General features: G+C 35.0%; 1 protein-coding gene across 1 annotated transcript in view; it reads left to right on the top strand.

Annotated features, from left to right (window-relative positions):
- Nucleotides 1–21,520, top strand: part of LOC144842678 (glycogenin-1-like) — a 33,534-nt gene that overhangs the window by 315 nt on the left and 11,699 nt on the right. The window contains exons 2-6 of the mRNA XM_078699200.1: nucleotides 1,970–2,111; nucleotides 3,413–3,587; nucleotides 4,453–4,615; nucleotides 11,469–11,595; nucleotides 12,190–12,376. Coding sequence (XP_078555326.1) covers nucleotides 1,970–2,111; nucleotides 3,413–3,587; nucleotides 4,453–4,615; nucleotides 11,469–11,595; nucleotides 12,190–12,376 — 794 coding nt within the window. The remainder of the gene's footprint in view (nucleotides 1–1,969; nucleotides 2,112–3,412; nucleotides 3,588–4,452; nucleotides 4,616–11,468; nucleotides 11,596–12,189; nucleotides 12,377–21,520) is intronic.

The raw sequence follows: 21,520 nt of genomic DNA, 5'->3' as shown, positions 1-21,520 counted from the left end.
TAGGCTAAGTCAATAGATAGGCCTCCTGTCCTAGGCCCGGCGAGTTTAGATGATAGGCAGACCTCTCTATAAAATATTATTATTAGGCCTAGGCCTAAATAGTTGCAGTCCCCCACCCAGATCGTGGGTGCTGACTGTCCAGCAGAGCGATTGACAGACGATGGGGCTTTTTTAAAGACGATCGGGTATCAACGCGTGTGGACGTTCAGGCCCAACTTTGTGGACGTTCGGGCTCAACTGTGTGGACGTGCGGGCCAATATATATTAGACGATCAGGCCCATATAAAAATAAAGAATTTGGATTTAGCCTATAATTGTTCACCATAAAATAAATTAAATGTCTTCTTTCCATGAGTTTGTGATACAAAATAATTTAATAAAACTAAGTACTTGATTGAAGCCTAGACCTGTAAAGAGTATACAATATTTCACTTCATTTCGGTATGTATGCCGAGAACTCAATTATAAACTATAAAGTATAATGGAATGGATTTACAAACGATACATTTGGCTATCGAGCCCAATGTTAAGACTATCGAGGCCCAACAATTAAGACTATCGGGGCCCAACGCCTAAGACGATCAGGCCAAACGTATAATAAGATGATCGGGCACATAACAAAATGGGCCGATCGTCTCTATGATGGCCCTGATTGTCCGTAGGCGGAGGTGCTGTTCTAGTTATTTTAAGTTATGGCTGTTTAAAAGTGTGCCACGCCCACCTCTATTTTTGGTCTTGAATTCACTCTTAATATTTTATAGCGTTTTCATTTAGCAACATTAATATAAATATTGGATAAGGCTGAAAATTGTTGTCCACACTGGCTAGGTTTTGGCTCCACTACTGTACTTCAGATTCTGCCATTGAAATTGTGAGAATAAACTATATTTGTTCCTGTCCTAAATAAATGCACAGTAGGTTCTGTTATGATATAATATGCATAATTTGCAATTGATTGACATATTCCCACCAATGCCAACACCCCTCTTTTTTTTTAACTGTGCAAGCAGGCAGACATAAGAAATTGATTGATGGGCTGGTGAGCCTGAGGAAAGGAGTAGAGGCATAATGATGTCCACGTCATACTATGGCAGGAGCTACCATATAAAATATAGTGTCATTTTAGTATTCAGCAAAATAATTTCAGCTATCCTTACATGCATTCCATGCTTACTCATGCAAGAAATATTTATTAATAGTATTGTGCAATTGTACTATAAATAATAAGTCTATTTTTGACTTATGAATACTGTATACTTCTAATAGAATCCATGTACAATACAAGTTTAAATAAATATAATAATCTTTGAAATTGAGATAAACAAGATGAACTAGTTGATTATTGTATTCCATTGAAATCTTTGTGAAAATCATGGGACTCCTTAAAGTTAATTTCAAAGCTAATTCTTGTACTCATTATTTATGATCATGCCAGTCTTGAAAAAAGAATTTAACCTAACATCTGCTATTAGGTATATAAGTACTAAACAGGAAATAACATGTTTGATCAGACCTATGTAAATTGTTGATGTTGCCCAGAATGTTCACCAATTCAAAACCATGGCAGTGGTGCAATTGAACTTAATATAGCCTTGCTGAAATCTGAATATAAAATAGAGGATACTAAAACAAATTTGCTCATGCATGCAGCTTCTACTCAAACATAAAAATGTTTGTTTTGTTTAGGCCTCATCATATTGTTATTGTTGAATAGTTTGTTACTATTTAGTATTATGAAATAAAGTAAAGTAGTTTCAGATTGTTAGAACTCAATTGTGTTCTACATAATAACATATAAAAAAAATACACTTTCACTTTGACCAACAGTAATACATCTGGCCTTTATTATTTCCCACTACATTCATAAATTGATTTTCTAAAATAATTAAATAGATGTAAACATTTAATCATTATGCCTTAATTGTCAATATAAAAAAACAATCATTTAAATGTTTTTATTGTTTTTCAGTTGTTGATGAGGCCTTTGTCACGCTAGCAACCAATGATAAATACTGCTACGGAGCTCTTGTACTTGGACAGTCATTGCGTGATGTTTGTACTACTAGGAAACTTGCTATCCTAATAGCACCTATGGTCACACAGTCAATGAGGTATTTGTTTCCTTATTTCAGCTGTACACATTTGTGTAATAATACTGCTTTACCACGTAATACTGGTTCTCGACAGATCACCAAAGTTAAGCAACGTTGGACCCGGTTGAGATAGGATGGGAACCATCTGCGAATATCGGGTGTTGTATATGGAGCTTGGGTCCCATTAGGCACTTCTGACTCTTATGGCAGCCCCTGCATCTAGTATCTGCCTCAGAGGTATAATTGGCCCATGCCTTTCCTTTGGTCAAAGAGGGCACTGGATGAGAAAAGCTCTTGATCAATGATAGGACCAATCAAGGTGATTTAAACAGTCCTGGCTTAATAGTTTCATCCATCATTCAGATGAATGTAAAACTAATTGACATTGTTGTTTGCAGACATCGGCCATAAACTAAACAAATTTGTGTGTTATTGACTCTCAGTCTCAGTAGGTAAATACAAATCATCTTGGTGGTGTAGTACCCGCTGCGGCCGCTGCTTACTTTGGCTTGAATCAGCGCCAGCTCGGTAGTCTAGATGTATGAACACCAGGCTAGTGATCTAGGGGTAGTAGATTTGAATCCCACCAGAGAAGTATACTTTAGTATTAAAGTACAAAATTACGTCAGAGTAGGGCAAACATCTGACCAATTACTCAACTCATAATTATTTAATAAGATATTTTTATATAATAACGATATAAATTAATTAAAATATTTGGTCTTTTTTGTTGTTTTTGTGAAAGCTATTATCCCCTTAGTAGTGGTGACCATTTGGCACATTTGAAAGTGTCCCCGTCCCCTTCATAGGGGAGTTCAAAAGAAGGGGGCTCTACTGCATTTATTGATTTATTTAAATTACATACTTTATTTGGCAGCTTTTGTTTTTGAGACCTGGATATAATATTTTCATTCATTAAAAGATGAAATATTCTCTGAATTTCACTCATAAAAATTCATTATTATACAATGAATGTTTATGAGTAGTGAGAACATTTCATGACTTGAAAGATTAAAGTAAGTAAGCCAGCGCAACAATTTTGTACGTGGAATAGAACAGTTATAGGTGATGCGGTTGAAAAACCTCACATGGCAGAAAATGTTCACATTTAATCTTCACTAATGCTGTTCCATTCATTTATAGTGCAAAATAGTGAACAGCACATGATTCGTAATTAACCAATCAAATGGCAAGAATACACTCAGGTGTGTTATAAAAAGTATTAGAGCTAAAAGCTTTATAAACAAAGACTATTGTTGAATCACATTTTTAATTCCATTCCATGCATATAGAATAATACATTGTGCTTTTAATTGCAGACAACAGCTATCTGAAATCTATGATTATATTCAACAAGTTGATCCACTAGACAGTGAAGACGAGGCAAACTTAGCCCTGCTCGCACGACCTGATTTAGGAATTACATTTTCAAAGCTTCATTGTTGGCGTCTCAAACAATTTACAAAATGTGTTTTTCTTGATGCTGACTGTTTGGTGAATATTTCATGTTGCTTAATTAAAACAAATTATTCATTGTTGTTAATAGGAACTTTTTGATTTGAACTTTACAGACTGATACCCGATGACATCAATCACATGATTTGCTCATGAACAAGTTGACTAAAGCGCTGTCTACACTTTCAAACTTGATGTGACAAAAAATGTGATGTGCGCATATTATGGACACGATGACATTATTTCACTACCATCTTTGGGCACATCACACTTTTTTGTCAAACTAGTTTGATAGTGTGGATAGAGCTTAACATGTTGACTGCCAAATGTGAGAATGTGGCATTCTGTCATTCATTCTATCTCTGATTGAGATCCAAATAGGTGTATGACATCATAACACTGCAATTTACCAAATTCATGGCGTGAACATAGTGCATGCTCATTCAAATAAAACATTTTGTAATATCTATAAAATTGAATCCATGTGTGTTCACGTAGAATAATAAAAGACAAAAATGCTATGTTTCTAGATGCAATTTACAAGGTACACCAGAGACATATTGAAATGTTGCACAGATTTAAAGAGTAATTAAGTACACTATATTTTATAAGCAAACTTTTCAAGTGTCTTGAATGTCGCTGGAGCACTAAATATCAAGTATCTGTATCTGCTCAAGAGTTAATTTCCTGCCTGTTTTTGATATACAAATATCCCGCCATGTTGAAACACCGGTTCTCATCAGATTACTAAAGTCAAGCAACATTAGGCCAGGTTAGAGCTTGATGGAAGGCCATCTGGGAATATCGGGTACCTTATATTGAGCTGTACCATCATTGTACAGTATAACATCTCCCATTCATTTTGCCATCAACACAGTACAAAGCATTTCATTCCAATTGATAGGTTCTTCGTAATGTTGATGATTTATTTGAACGTGAAGAACTCTCTGCAGCACCTGATGTTGGCTGGCCAGACTGTTTTAATTCTGGGGTGTTTGTCTTCAAGCCATCTGATGAAACGTATGCAGCTCTTTTGCAGTGTGCTGTTACACATGGAAGTTTTGATGGTAAGTATTTAATAGTACAGTGATTTCGTTGAAACACCGGTTCTCGTCAGATCACCGAAGTTGATCACGGTTGTATTCTGGACTATTTGGGATCCCGTAGGTGCTGTAAATATGCTGGAGAATGTAATGATAATTTCTAGCATGTGATAGGCACGGATTGGAGACTATCTGTACCATCATGATTCCATCCTTAGGAAAGATTTTTTACTCTCATCTCATCCTTTGGATGTAAAGCCGTGTGCATATATGTTTCCTGTACCTAGCACAATGTTTCGATAATTTGCTTCGATACCAAATTTGTGTACGGTGTAAACGTTAATATATTCCCATAAAGCGAATTAGTTCTAAACCATTGATAAAAAGGTTATGCGCGATTCACTGAAATGTGTCTTTAATACAAATACAAATTACACTTTACATCCTGTGAAAACTTGCGCCCTTACATAAATGTATACGTATGCTCGTATGACTCTTGAATATAGGAACTTTGGCGGACATGGCCAATTATAATTGTCACCATGAGAATTTTAAATTAAAAAATAAATTGTGAATTTTTGTTTATTTCATGGTATTGGCCTGCAACATTCTTGTCTTGTTATTTGATGATGAAGTGGTATCTTCATAATTATGAAATTTGTGTCAAACATGGATTTTTTCTCATAACGTATTTTTTTGTATATGTATTGGAATTTATTAGCATATTCAGTGTTATATATATATTTTTAACTGCCTGATCACTTGAAATAACTAACTAATTCTCACTTAATTAAACAGGTTAAAATCAGTACCGAAATTATAAACCAACTTTATATACCATTGAGTACAAATTCTAGAAATAACGTACAATTTAACAAATTTTGCCCTTACGTAAATTGATATATAGATTAATATTAAAAAATAATGTACCTACACTAAGTTCATTGTGTAGTAACTAAAAATAACACGGAAAAGGCTAGTGGAATGATGTCCTACAAGCAATATTAATAGGCAACTATCCCACACTAATGAACAGATAACTTCCTATATAAATTGCTTAATCATTATGTTGAATGATTTCCCTATGTAGTATAGTAAAACCTCTATTAAGCGGACACCTTCATAAATTGTGTAATTCTGTTGAATGATTTCCCTATGTAGTATAGTAAAACCTCTATTAAGGGGACACCTTCATAAATTGTGTAATTCTGTTGAATGATTTCCCTATGTAGTATAGTAAAACCTCTATTAAGGGACACCTTCATAAATTGTGTAATTCTGTTGAATGATTTCCCTATGTAGTCTAGTAATACCTCTATTAAGCGGACACCTTCATAAATTGTGTAATTCTGTTGAATGATTTCCCTATGTAGTATAGTAAAACCTCTATTAAGGGGACACCTTCATAAATTGTGTAATTCTGTTGAATGATTTCCCTATGTAGTATAGTAAAACCTCTATTAAGGGGACACCTTCATAAATTGTGTAATTCTGTTGAATGATTTCCCTATGTAGTATAGTAAAACCTCTTTTAATGGGACACCTTCATAAATTGTGTAATTCTGTTGAATGATTTCCCTATGTAGTGTAGTAAAACCTCTATTAAGGGGACACCTTCATAAATTGTGTAATTCTGTTGAATGATTTCCCTATGTAGTATAGTAAAACCTCTATTAAGGGGACACCTTCATAAATTGTGTAATTCTGTTGAATGATTTCCCTATGTAGTATAGTAAAACCTCTATTAAGGGGACACCTTCATAAATTGTGTAATTCTGTTGAATGATTTCCCTATGTAGTATAGTAAAACCTCTATTAAGGGGACACCTTCATAAATTGTGTAATTCTGTTGAATGATTTCCCTATGTAGTATAGTAAAACCTCTATTAAGGGGACACCTTCATAAATTGTGTAATTCTGTTGAATGATTTCCCTATGTAGTATAGTAAAACCTCTATTAAGGGGACACCTTCATAAATTGTGTAATTCTGTTGAATGATTTCCCTATGTAGTATAGTAAAACCTCTATTAAGGGGACACCTTCATAAATTGTGTAATTCTGTTGAATAATTCTCTATGTAGTATAGTAAAACCTCTATTAAGGGACACCTTCATAATTGCTTAATATTTTGTCCATGCACTTATTGATTGATTGACTATTTATATAGAGGGCGCTTCACTGATGCCGTTTGAAATTTAAATTCGCTCTCCTTTTCACCTAACATTTTACCATTTTTTAACGCCTTTTTTTCGTCTCGTGCTGAGTATTGTGCAAGTTGGTTGTTTGGTGTCTATTATTATTTGTCTTTTGATGGTATTTTGCTAGTTTTGCCTATATTAACTGAAATTTGGAGTTAGGCCTGGTCACCAAGCCAGCTGTAGGAGCAGGTGTACCTTTTTGTGCGCGGTACACACAGGTAGCACGTCTCGGTGCTGGCATCTCCTCGATGGCTGTCCGTTACTCTACTGCTGACCTAAAATCTTTCAACCAGGGTAAATGTTTCTACGATAATCCATCTTTCTTCAACATTGCTAAGGATCTCCTGATATTGAGGAAACCGAGAGGTTCTCGTGGTGGCAGAAATAAAAGGCGTAAGATTAAAGTCGTTATTGGTAATGGGCGTAGGCCTAGGCCTACCAACATGGCCGCCCTCAACAAAAGTGGCTCTTCTCGAAATAATCTGGTCACAATTAAACTACGTAGATCAGGAGTTTCCTGTCCTAGACTTTTCCTTGCTAATGCCCGCTCTGTTAAAAATAAGATTGACGAATTTGAAGCCACCATTTCCAAATTCAAAGTCGATATAGCTGTGTTAACAGAGACTTGGCTGAATGATGCTACTATTGATTTTGTGAATTGTTCCGGTTTTAAAAAGTTCACGAAGAATAGATGCAACAAGAGAGGTGGTGGTGTTGCTATTTTTGTTGGTGATGATTTTGCCTGTGAATCTTGCATTGCACATGGTAGCTGTAATTTCGAATGCTTTTGGATAAAGACAACTATTCCAGGCAAGTCAAATCAAGGTAGTCACTTTTATATTGGAGCTATTTATTATCCACCGTCTGCCGCTAATGCGGATTTGTTGATTGAGCACATTGTTGATACAATTGATAACATTCGTTCTATGGATTTCGCTGCTCCTATTGCTATTTTGGGTGACTTTAATGACCTAGATCTAGCTGAGCTGGAAGTGAATGTTGGACTGTCGCAAGTTGTTAACTTCGCTACGCGAAAGGATGCCCTGTTGGACAAGATATTTTTGAGTCGTGCTGATCTTTACCATCTTCCGGAACGCTTAGCGCCACTGGGTCGGAGTGACCATAATGCCATCCTATTGGAACCACTGATTGAATTACCTCAGCACAAGCGTCTATCAGTGCGTTCTCAGCCATATCGTGACTCCTCTGTTTTGTCCTTTGGTCAATGGGTTACAACCCATGAGTGGAATGATGTGCTAAATATTGAGGACGTCAATCGAAAAACCAAAATGTTCTCTTCAATTTTGAATGGTGCTTTTAACAAGATCTTTCCTGTGCTGATTAGGAACAAGCGCACTGCTGACAAGCCCTGGATGTCCGACAAGATTCGAAGATTAATTGACTCTAGACAAACTTTGTTTCGTAGGTTTGGTAGAACGGATGAGTGGCGTTCAATTCGCAACTTAGTCCAAGATTGTATTAGAAAGGCAAAAAACAAATATTATTGTAATTCCTTATTAAGTCTTAAACGTAACAACCCTGCCATGTGGCATAAAGGTATTAAACAACTATGTAATCTTAAGACTAAAAATTCTAATTTCACCTTGCCTGGGCTGTCCAAAGTTGAAACTGCCTCTGAGATTAATGCCCATTTCTCTAGTGTTTGTAATGCCATCCCTCCTCTTAATTTAAACGATTTGCCTGCTTATCTCCCAGCCCCTGGGCCACCACCTTTAATATATGCTGGTCAGGTCCTAAAAGCCCTTTGTAATCTTAAGCCTAACAAAGCTGGCCATCCAGATGAACCCCCTATTAAATTATATCGAGATTTTGCTCCTGAACTTGCTGAGCCTGTTGCGGATATCTTCAATCATGCATTGAAGGATGGTGTTTTCCCCGACCTTTGGAAAAGGGCTACTGCAGTTCCCATTCCTAAAACTGTGAATGCTAGTTCTGTCTCTGACCTTAGACCTATTTCCCTTACCTATATTCTTGCCAGGGTATTTGAATCTTTTATTGTTAAGTGGATTCTTGAAGATATTAAGGGTAAATTAGATTCTCGTCAATTTGGTAGTAGGAAAAAGGCTTCCTCAACTCACTATCTTGTTAGTCTTATTGACTCTACACTCAAAGATGTTGAGAAGGGTAAATGTTATGTGAACCTATGTGCCACTGACTTTACTAAAGCTTTTGATCGTGTTGATCATAATGTTATTATTATAAAGTTGATTGAACTGGGTGTGAGGGCGTCCATAATTCCCATCGTCTGCAGCTTTCTCACTTCCCGTTCTCTCAACACCAAGTTTGCTGGGACTTTGTCATCTTCCAAGTCACTGACTTGTGGTGTCCCACAGGGGACATTGCTTGGCCCTGTACTTTTCCTAGTACTTATTAACGATGCTTGTGTTGATTGCTGCAGACGATGGAAATATGTGGATGACCTCACACTTGGGGAGGTCGTTCGCAAAGGTGATTTGCCTTCCATGCAATCCCTGTTAGATGATCTGAGTGTTTGGTGTTCATCCAATAACATGATACCCAAACCCTCAAAATGCCATATCTTGGTTGTCAATTTTCTTAAGGACAAGTCGGACGATATTATATCGCCTTCTTTTGGTCTGAGTGGTTCCATTTTACAAGTAGTTGATCACATGACGCTTCTTGGTGTAATCATTCAAAATGACCTGAAATCGGAACTTAACACTAAGAATATTGTGTCTAGAGCTTCTAGACGTTTATTTTCCTTGTGCATTTTGAAAAAAGTTGGAATCTTAGTTAATGATCTGTTGACTGTTTATATGGCTTATATAAGACCTATTTTAGAATATGCTGCCCCTGTTTGGCATGGCGCTATCACTAAGAATATGTCCAAGTCTATTGAAAAGGTACAAAAGAGAGCATTGCGAATCATGCTAGGTAACAACTATTTGTACTATGATCATGCATTGTCTGTTACTGGTTTACCTACTCTTGTTGAGAGAAGAAACAAACTGGTGTTGTCTTTCGGGGAAGGCTTACTGAAATCCGAGCTGTTTAGAGAAATACTTCCCCCTCTTCATAAGCCAGCTCGGTCTCTCAGATTCAACCGATTTCTAGAGGTACCTCATTGTAAAACCAGCAGACTTAGGTCGTCTCCAGTTCCCACCATGGTGGATATAATTAATAGGCATCACTAGCTCTTTTTTAGATATGTAATAAGTGAATGTTTTAAGGTTTTTTATTCATGTATGGTTTTTAATTTTATGGTAAGATATCTAATTTTAATAAGATGTTTCTATTTTTATAGCAATTTTAATTAATTTTTATTTATTTGTAATACAATTCATTTCAGTCTTTGACTGTCGTTTTGTAATATATTTTTATATACCGATTAAATAAAAAAAATAAATAAAAAAAATTTAAAACTTAAATAACTGTTGAATCTGAAATATTGTATCGATTTTATCAAATAAATAAAAATTATTTTAAAAATAGATGACTATTAAAACTTTATGTTCTTAACAAACCGGACATAGGATTAAATTAAATTAAATAGCAATAAAACGTATGGTGCACATAGCCTAGAATTCGACGACCTTTCATGAAATCGTCTTAAGCCCAACCTTGCTAGGCCTAGGATTGTTTGGTCGTTTGTTGACATAATTAACACTACAGTAGGTACGTTTATAAAATCCATATAAATAATAATATTTAATATATTTATATATTTATTAAAAACCAAATGTTACTGTTTTAATCAATGTGAATCAAATGTAGGCCTTGGCTAGGCCTACCTTTTATTTGATTCAAATGACAGGAATCTATTTAGATGTTATATAAAACAAATAATGAATGTTTTATATTCGTGTAATGGTACAAATAATGGCATTTGGTGAATGATGCCTCGTTGAAATATAACCTTTCATCATTCACCTCATGCCATTATTTGTACCATTACACAAATATAAAACATTCATTTTTTGTATATTATGTAACAATAACACATGAGCTTGAGGAGAGCTTGTGTTGCTACTGTATTTTATGCCTATGGCAGGCCTGAACTACCCAATGGTTTACTTTATGCCAATATCTTTATAATAGCACCCTCTATTGTTTGATGTATTAACAAAATTGTTATAGCACCCTCTATAATTTGGATATGCTTTCAAAAAACCTGATATTTCATTTTTTCCATGTTTTGAAGGTCCGAGATTGACTGGTTTTATTTAATGTCAACAAAGTTGATTTTACATAATAAATAGAATAAAAAATAGAATCAATAATAGGATTGTAATTGTGGAGTAGCTTTGCGTCAGGGTGTTGAGTAATTGGTCAGATATTTTTCCCTACTCTGACATAATTTGTACTTCATACTAAGTACATTGAGAATACTTGCAAAAAAATATGCAAGTAATTCTCGGGTGGGACTCAAACCCACGACCTCTAGATCACTAGCCTGGCATTCATACCTCTAGACCACTGAGCTTGCGCTGATGGCTAGGGGTTAGATTCGAGCCCAAGTAACCAGCAGGTACTGCACCAACAGGATTGTAATTGTTTGTAACTACTGAATCTGTTACTAAATTGAACGGTCACCATGCAATAGATTATGGAGATGAAAATCAATTTGTGCTCTCGAAGCGAGAGATCTAGTTATATACAATTATGATAGTATAATTTGCTACTCTTTTTCTTTCAGGGGGTGATCAAGGACTATTAAACACATTTTTTAGTGACTGGTCTACAAAAGATATATCTCGACATTTACCATTTGTCTATAACATGACATCATCCTGTAGTTATTCATATAAACCTGCATTTGTTAAGTAAGTTTTATTTTGTTTGTGTACATACACTCGACTTTAACTTTATATCGAATACTGTATTTTTGCTTTAAACAAATGATTAAAGATGTATTGTACCCCAAAACATGAAAAATAAAGATTAATAAAATCAAACTTTGAATAGGCCATTTTTCATTTTTATATTAATTTCTGTAGAAAAAAAAGACAAAATGATTGTTTATATTCAACCAAAAACCAATTGGCTGGCAGGGTGCCGTATACCAGAGAGTGATGGTGTAATGATAATATCGGAATAGCATGTGATAGACATAGGTTCAAGCCTGTCTGTACCATACTGATTGCATCCTTAGAAAAGATGCTTTACTCTCATTGCTATGTAAAGCCATTGGTCGTATATACATATAGCACACTTTAAAAAACTTAGTACATGATGCGAAAAAAAGTAGGGGATCGTCTCCCGGTGTGCGGATCTGGTTATCACTGCACTACTGGCTGCCGTGGGTCTGTGGAGGGCCTAATCCAGATTTTCTCAGTTTCCAGTTCAGCTTGAGGACCAAGAATAAAACATTTAACATTTTTAACAATTATCAAATCTATATACATTTTTTAAAACAGGTTTGGACAAGATGTTCGTATAGTACATTTTATTGGAGCTATAAAGCCGTGGTCTTTTAAGTATGACACAAAAACTGGTTCACTTTACCATCAAGATCATTCAAGTTATCAGCATGATAGTCAATTTATTCAGGCATGGTGGAACGTATTTGTTAATAAGGTGAAACCAATCATTGAAGCAAATAAGGTTAGTTTTAGTAACTACTAGAGGATGAGCTCGCTCCCCTCTAGGAAGTGTAGACGATGGTTCTCGGAATGATAATGACTCGGGTAAAAAGGTTTGAGAAGGACGTTCTCCTTGTACGTTTTCTGTCGGTTACCATTATTGAAAATGCTTGACATTTGTGAAACTAAACCTACTCTGTTTCACAGTGTCTTAAATGATTAATAACATTTTAAAGTATAGTGTTTATTGTTTGGTAGGGCCCTTAGGGCGGAGGTGGGGAGGCGGAGTTCATTTGAGGGAGGTGCTTATTCGAGGGATATGTTTAATTTTTTAATTTTAATAATATGGTAACATTTATAATCAAATGAAATCCCCTAATCATAGATATGAAAAGTGGTAAAAAAGAATGACAAATGCTTGGTAAATTGTAGATAACAGTGCGATGAATTCTACTACAAATAGTATAATTGTGTTACTATAAATATAATACAATAATGTGTGTATTGTAAATGTGGATGGGCATTTATTAGATAGTTGGGTTGGGGGGGGGGGGGGAGGGGGGGGGGTCGAATATTATTCAAAGTGATGTTTTATTGGAGAGGCATTTATTCAAATAAATACCATCCTAACAATTAATACATTATTTAATTTAAACATCTTTTGAAACTAACTTCCGCGACAGAGTGGGCCGTTTTGACCCAAGAAAGAAGGAGACATTTTAGACGGCTTGCAACATGAGCAGACATCCCGGTCCTAACGGGACACAGAAGCCTACAGTTATTCCTGCCAGCTTTTAGTCAATAAAACTCGGTTATTGGGATTTCATTCGATTTTAAACAAAATGTCTTATCATCAAATCTCCCTATGTAATTTTATAATACATTTCCCACAATATATCCTGATGCTTTATGGCGTATATTTAATTTGATCTTTATTAATTAGCAGTATATTTGTTATACTCCACTGTACTTTACACGCGCGGTCCGTTCCTGAAATAAACAAAAAAACTAAAATGGCTATAGCCACTATAACGGTCAAATTTTTTGAAACCAGGTTGTTGCAAGGTGAACTCATCGTGAACCCGGAAATTACTTGGACCACGTAGAATTGAAATTGAGTTGAAAATCTACCGTTGAAATCATAAATTTTGTTAAAAAACTCTTTATAATATCTTCCTAAGATAGAAATATGGAACAATATCGTAATAGTGAAAACTAATGTTATAAAATTTACATTTCACGGTACATCTGAGATAGATCAGGTAGGTATCCAAGGCAGATATTTGTACCAAAGTTTTTCCATTGTGCTCGCCTATGTCAGAATTAACCATAATTTATATATAGATGCATCATGGAGGTATAAAAATAGGAGAGAGCTCGGAAGACAAGCCTTTGTAATTACATAGTCCACCGCCTCCCCATATAGCGCAGCATGTTACACAAATGTTAACCACGACTTATGTGCAGTGTGCCTCCGCATGGTCGCTTTCTAGTTGCGTTCCGAGTAACTGCGCATGCCTCCTGATGTCGGCGACGTGACGTCACATGCTTGTTTACTCTGCATGCAGAGGCGATAAAATGGCTGCTTACAGCAATGATTATTTTTTAGCTAGATTATAATAATTGTGCAAGGACTACTCCAGCCTTAGCCTAAAACTATAGGCCTAGTCATGGTTTCGTAATCGGATACCTCCCCCCATCCATTGCCTAATGTATTTCGTCAATATCTTTGGCCGGCAATCATCGGCAGCCCAACGACTAACGTAAGAATGCAAAGTAATAACCATGTGTTCTTCACACAAAACTACAGCTGTATGACGACGTTTATTAATATTTTATTGAAATACATATAATTGCATAAACAGCAAGTAAATTACAATAACAACTATAATGGGAGCCTGATAAAATTCACTTAAAATGTCATATGTAAACGTGTTTGGTATCAATATTTAGAGATTTTTTAAGCGGGAAGCAAACATTTGATTGCGCAACAATTATAACACAAGCAATAGCACTGCGAATGCCAAAAGTATATGTGTTTGTTTGTGTATATTTGAGGGTCTCACCTCCTCTACGATAGAGGGCTGACTAGATGCGGCGGCTGACGTTCATAACAAAGTCCGCTCAGCACGCTGTCGGCATAAAGCTTTGGCTTTGAAAATACCATGGCAACATCCAGTTAACGCGCTACAATACATTCGAGCTCTCTCCTTCTATTTTTATACCTCCATGGATGCATATCTTTAAAAAATATTTTGTTTGTCGCCCTCATCTTCTACACTGTATAAGACTCACAATTTGTGCATTGTGTAAAGTGTTGCATAATAATTAATATAGAAGGTTAATATGAATCCCTTTTTTCCTGACTCAACTAATTCATTATTATTTATTTTTGCGATTTGATTGTCAAAATTGAAATATGATGAGTAATGTCTATGATTATGAAGTATATTTTTTTTTTGCAAACTAAATAAAGGTAATTTAGGCTACTAGTAATAGCACACCTTTTAGAAAAGTTTTCAAATTTGAAAATAAATAAGCACACCTTTTAGAAAAGTTTTCATTCTACTAGAACTATTAGGATAGCCATTTATACTGCCTTTGATAAATCCAATCATGACAGCATGAAAGGAACAAAAAAATATTATGAAATAAAACCTTAACAAAACCAAACTACCAGGGATTTAAGAAAGCTTGTTCACACTGGAAATGTTTTTTTAAAAAAGGCAAATTTAGCCATGTTATATGTAAGGTAGGTAATCGGTTGACCATTGTTTGCATTTTGTAGTTTTTACCAAATTTAAAATCTAAGATTGACTTGCATGGTAAAGGTCATGTGTTGTTCGGATTGGACTTTTTAGCCAGTGTGTTTAAGTTGTACCTAGACAAGTCTAGGTCAATTCTACTGGGCCTAACCCAATTCTTGGTTGAGAGAAGCCAGCATTTTGAATTGGACTTCAATTTAGCTGGTTAATTTGACCAGTTAAGTCCAATTAGATGAACAAGACAACATTTAATGATCTCCAGAGAAGTCTGGTGATTACTTACAGTACTAGAAAATAAAATAACTTGGACAATATTATTATAGATGTTTTATGAGCATTAGTTTTAGGAGATTGCCCAATGTGTATGTATTGAAAGAGTTCATTGTATTGTTTATTCCACCATGGATATTTCCTCCATGATTCCACCATGTCCTGTTGGAGCCAATTATTAAAGGCTATGATTTCCTTGTCCACCCATGCTGTAATAAGCTGATATGAACTGACCTTGATTGTTGAAACTAAAGACAAAGCAATCAGCTTTATAGTATAATTATTACACTGTTGTACTTTTCAAGTGAGTGTTGTGTTCCCTATTTTGATAATTTCTTATGAATATAAAGATCTGAAATTCAGTTAGTAGCAATGTATTTGATGGCCTCTTAGAATAAATTTGGTTGGAATCTGAATTTAGAACAATTTAAAAATGATGTCCCAAATGGGCTATACCATTAAAAGGTAACAAAATATTTGGACTTTTCTGTGTTCACAGTTTACACCCACATCCATATAATGAACACTGTACATGTGAACACATTGGCATTTTATTTCAGACATAGTTCTATCTGATCAGAGTGTTTTAAACGCAAGGCATTGGAATGTTAATCATTGTGTCTGAACACCTTGGCTTTTAACGCCACAGATTACCGTACGCCTTGTGTAGATAACGCTACCTTAACGCTGTGAGTCTGACCATACCCATAGAGCCTGTTCGGACAGAACAAATTTACATGTGTAATGGTCGCATGTGGTGTAAATTTTGAGATATATTGCTGTTTCAAAAATCCACCTCATGAGGTGGATTTTTCAATTACACCTTAAACCGCAAGCTGATTAACTGCAAGATAAGGAGCAATTTGACCTTGATAGTGTAAAGAGATGCATGAAATGACCGTTTACACCTGTAAATTGTTCATCATCCGAACGATCACTGATTACACATGTAAAGTTACACATGTAACTGATTTTACGTCCGAACACAGCCTTAGTAAGGTAAAATTGCTCCTTATTTGTTGTTAATCAGCTTGCGGTTTACGGTTAATTGAAAAATCCACCAAGTTATTTGTTGGGTTTTTGAAACAGCTGGTTTATCTCACAATTTACACCACAGGTGACCATTACATGGGTAAGGGCCTGTTTCTGCTGAGCAGAAATAATCGATTATTAACCGTTTATTTTTTTAATCGATTATTTTTGGGCAGCAGAAATGGCGCAAAATAAAATAACCGATTAAAAATAACCGATTAAAAACACTCAATCCATTGCGTGTTTTAATCGATTATTTCTTGTTTTAACTGATTATTGCGGAGCAGTTTTGAGCTGCAACACAAATAGCGATTATTGACCCCACTTTGACCTCTAGAGTATGGCAAACTCATTCACGTCACAAAGCCGTGACCGAATAACAATCAAATGTTAAACATTTGATTTTTATTATTTTGTGGGGGAGAATTATACCGAGAGACTCCAGGATTCTGTGTTACAAGTACACCGTTACATCCGCCAGTCCAGGCTAACAATGTTTTACATGTCCCTTTTTAGGCCTGTTGTCTGTTGACTTGTTTCGGTAGAAATATATAGCCTATTATAGGCCTAGCAGGCCGAAGTTAAAACCAACGAACGGCGAAACGAACTTTTCTCGCCGACGTGTCTTTATTAATAAAACATCATTATTCTGTTGTATGTGGTACGGTAGTAGGCCTAGATGTTTATTTTACAAATAATATAGCTTTACGTAAGAGTAATTTTTAATCCTACATGTCAGAGTTTTAGGCAGCGATAGGATGTAAACAAACCAACTCTCATCGGCCTTTCATAACTTGACTGCGCTGTGGGGGAATGATGACGTGATTTTAAAAACCGATTACCTGAATAACCGATTAAAGTCGTAGCAATTTTCAATTGCAACGCGATTATTTTTGTGGTTTGCGGTGACTGGAAAAAATCGATTATTTTGATTTTTTCAGCAGAAACAGACCCTTAAAGGGATTACTTACCAGCCATATCTTACCAAAGTTACTGATTATTTAAAGACCCATTCCCTACGTTTTTTAGATGTAATTTAAGGTCACAAACTACGATAATGTAAAAATAAATACTATATGGTCCCATTGCGATGGACTGATATTTTTGTTTTTCTTCTGTAATTCACCCACTTTTCATTCGATTGTGTGGCCTAAACAAATAGAAGACTCTAAACTTGTAAATTTGTAACTAAAACGCGCACAAATTGTTGTTTTAATTTGAAATGATGTCAATCTTTTTTAAAATGACTAGAAAAAACTGTAAAATCATAATTCAAGAGAAAAACACATGATTTTCATGCTCCGTGCGCACCTTACGCGTAATTTTTTTCGCGCGTGTGGGAATTTTTGACATGCTCAAAATATCATGATCAGCGTAGAAAGTTGATTAGAAATTAATTTTGCGCATTTTGAAATTTTAAATGCGCGTGCGCGTAACTTCTTTCGAAACATGCCATTTTTAATCCATAGAAAGTTTGCCCTTGATATGACTTAAATTTTCACCAAGTGTCAATACAAAATGACTTTTGGTTTATAATCTATGATCAATCATTGAAATTCATAAAATCGCGCCTAAGTCACGTTGCGCAACTCTGACGTCATTAAAAAATAGGAGGTGCACAAGTTCACGTAAATGTTGATATGTTGACATAGTCCAGTAAAGATAAGTCAAAAATAGGGTGAACCTAGAACAAATTGCAACAGAATTTTTTTTTGTTTTGTCTGGTAAATATGGTTCAAATGAATATCATGTCCAAAGTTTACCAAAATCGGACACCGGGAAGTGGGTTAATTAGCATAAATTCAAAATGGCCGCCATTTGCTATTTTGAAGCCTCATATCTCTCTAACGGTTGGATTTAGACCACCTAAGTGCATTACGAGTAGATATAAATGTGATATTAAACATTCTAATTAGCATATTTAAATTCCCATATGACGTACCTATGACGTCATATGGTAGTTGTGACGTTATATATTATGTTATAACTGTTTAAATGACATTATACTATGCGAACAATTTAGGAACTGCAAGAAAACATGTTTCTTGACATTATCCTTGTTGAAATGAACATTATTTCCAAAGTTTACCAAAATCGGACGTCAGGAAGTGGGTTAATTAGCATACATTCAAAATGGCCGCTATTTATCATACCATTTTGAAGCTCCATATCTCCTTAACGCTTGGTTTTAGACCACCTAAGTGCATTGCGAGTAGATATAAATGTGATATTAAACTTTATAATTAGCATATTTAAATTGCCATATAACGTACCTATGATGTCATAAGACATATGACGTCATGTATTTTGTCACAATAATGCTCAATTGGCATTATTCTAGGGGGAAAATATAGAAACCGAAAGGAAAAAATGTTTTTATTCTCATGAAAATAGTAGAACATTTACCACATCCAGGTTAAGATCATGGGTATCAGAAGTTATTCGGCCACAACATGCAATAGAACATTCCAGTTAATTTTCTGCAACTGCAACTTTTTATAACTGCATATATATCTCATATATCTCAATTATATTTAAAGAAACAGGATTCTTAATTCTGTAATGAGTCTCGGATTTAATAATTCGACCCCATCCTAAATATGAAGTTGGATCACAGTAAGTCTCCCATCCAAAGTACATACATAGAAAATGTAATGTTGGCGCCGTCAAAATACTTCCACCATACATGTAGGCACAGCAAGTCTACTTCATTGGCTTTTCTGATGTCTTTTTTAATTTTGGACCGAACAGTTCTTGCTTCAAATAGAATGTACCCCTGTGTTTCTTTGCAAGTGCAGAGCATTACAAAGATGTTTTCTTTAAGTACCAATTATTCCACTATTTTTTCTTCTTCTGTCTTAAAACGCAATCGCTTTTTTTAATTATGGCAAAGTAAGATATTTAGTAGATCCCCATCTGCATTCAAAGTCTCTATTCCATTTTTCTGACATTTTCTGTCAAGGAAGTTGAATACTGTCTTGTCGAAAAATTAAATACTGTAATTAGTAGTGGCAAGTTTGAAAATTACTTTATTACCTTAACAACCCCTTTTGGATTCCGTTGATGTGTATCTTTAACTGATGGTTCTTCATCCTAGTTAACACTAGGATGAAGTGTCGTTGTTATATGCTCATTGAATCTTGGAAACATCATTCAAAAGATAAAAATTATATAAAATATCATAAAAAGTTGTTGTCTCATAAATGATCGACACCAAACAGATGCAATGAAATAGCAACTTTGAAAGAGCAGAATGGAGATGCTGACTATACCGAAAACTACAGTATGACATCTATCATTTCATGTATCATCTCAATTTCCAATTGGGGAATTGAGATGAGTTTGTGGGAATGATGGGTTTGAATAGCCTGACCCACAGACAATCGCCTCATTACAATATTTTTTTTATTCCTTTACCAATTTAAAGAGATAAAGTTCTAAAAGATGTAGTTTTAGGAAACACAAAACAAGATGTGCGCTTGAGTACAAATCAGTTTCGGAAATACAGTTGATGATCACCTTTTATACGGTTCTGTAGAATAACTATTTTCATAAGATTTTGTAAATGGAAACTTAATGATAAATTTCAACGGTTTTTACATATATATCTACTCGTAATGCACATGGGCTATCTAAATCCAACCGCTAAGGAGATACAGGGCTTCAAAATGGTATAGTAAATAGCAGCCATTTTGAATTTATGCTAATTGACCCCCTTCTTGAAGTCTGATTTTGGTGAACTTAGGATATCATGTTCATTTCAACAGGAAATTGTTAGAAAATTGTTTTCCTACAGTTTCTACATTTTTTAGCATGGGATAATGCCATTTAAGCAGTTATAACATAATATAGGACGTCACAACTACCTTATGACGTCATATTTACGTCATATGGTAATTTAAATGTGCTAATTGGAAAGTTTAATGTCACATATATATCTACTCGCAATGCACTTTGGTGGTCTAAAACCACCATTAAGGAGATATAGGGCTTCAAAATGATATAGTAAATAGTGGCCATTTGAATTTATGCTAATTAACACACTTCCTGACGTCCGATTTTGGTAAACTTTGGAAATTATGTTCATTTCAACAAGGAGAATGTTAGGAAACTTGTTTTTCTGCAGTTTCTAAATTTTTCGCATAGCATAATGTCATTTAAGCATTTATAACATAATTTATGACGTCACAACTACCATATGACGTCATAGGTACGTCATATGGAAATTTAAATATGCCAATTAGAATGTTTAATATCACATTTATATCTACTCGTAATGCACTTAGGTGGTCTAAATCCAACCGTTAAGGAGATATGGGGCTTTAAAATAGCAAATGGCGGCCATTTTGAATTTATGCTAATTAACCCACTTCCCGATGTCCGATTTTGGTAAACTTTGGATATGATGTTCATGTTCACCATATCAACCAAATAAAACAAAAAAAAATTCTGTTGCAATTTGTTCTAGGTTCAACCATATTTTTACTGGACTAACAAAGCTACGATATGTTCTGTTTGCACGTGTTAGAGAAACGCGACGCACAAAAATGACAGAAAGAAAGATGATGAAACAGGACAGTTACAAGGAGTTATCCGCTACTAAGCGGATAACTAATAATACAGAAAAAAACTATTGATCCCATACAATAACAAGGAGTTATCCGCTCTACCAAGCGGATAACTAATAAAAATTGATTGTCCAGCACTCCCACTTTACAATGGTAAAGTCCATTATTGGGTGGCTTTTTACAATGGTGGCTTTTTACAGGGGTGGCTTTTTTCCGATTTCCGAAAAGAAAGGGTTTCCCCCAATTTGTATCAACAGAGTCTGTCAAAAACAGAAATATAATTAATGCAGCAACTATACAACGTCAGGTTAGGCCTATAGCTAGAGGATATTCACCGCGAGCTACTTAGGTAGTGCATTGTTTCTCTCTTTTTATCATAATTTACCATAAAACGTACATTTAGGACAAAAATGACCTGGTTCAACGTTTTTAAAGTAATATATTATGCATTATTTTTACAAAACGTCACAAATTGTAGGGAAAGTGTCTTTAATAATGATCTAATGCTAATAGCATACCTAGTAATAGTGT

This window comes from Antedon bifida, chromosome 5, assembly GCF_963402885.1.
Source record: "Antedon bifida chromosome 5, ecAntBifi1.1, whole genome shotgun sequence".
NCBI classification, from domain to species: Eukaryota; Metazoa; Echinodermata; class Crinoidea; order Comatulida; family Antedonidae; genus Antedon; species Antedon bifida.
Note: the sequence above shows the minus strand (reverse complement) of the source record. Positions and strands in the feature narration are given on the sequence as shown.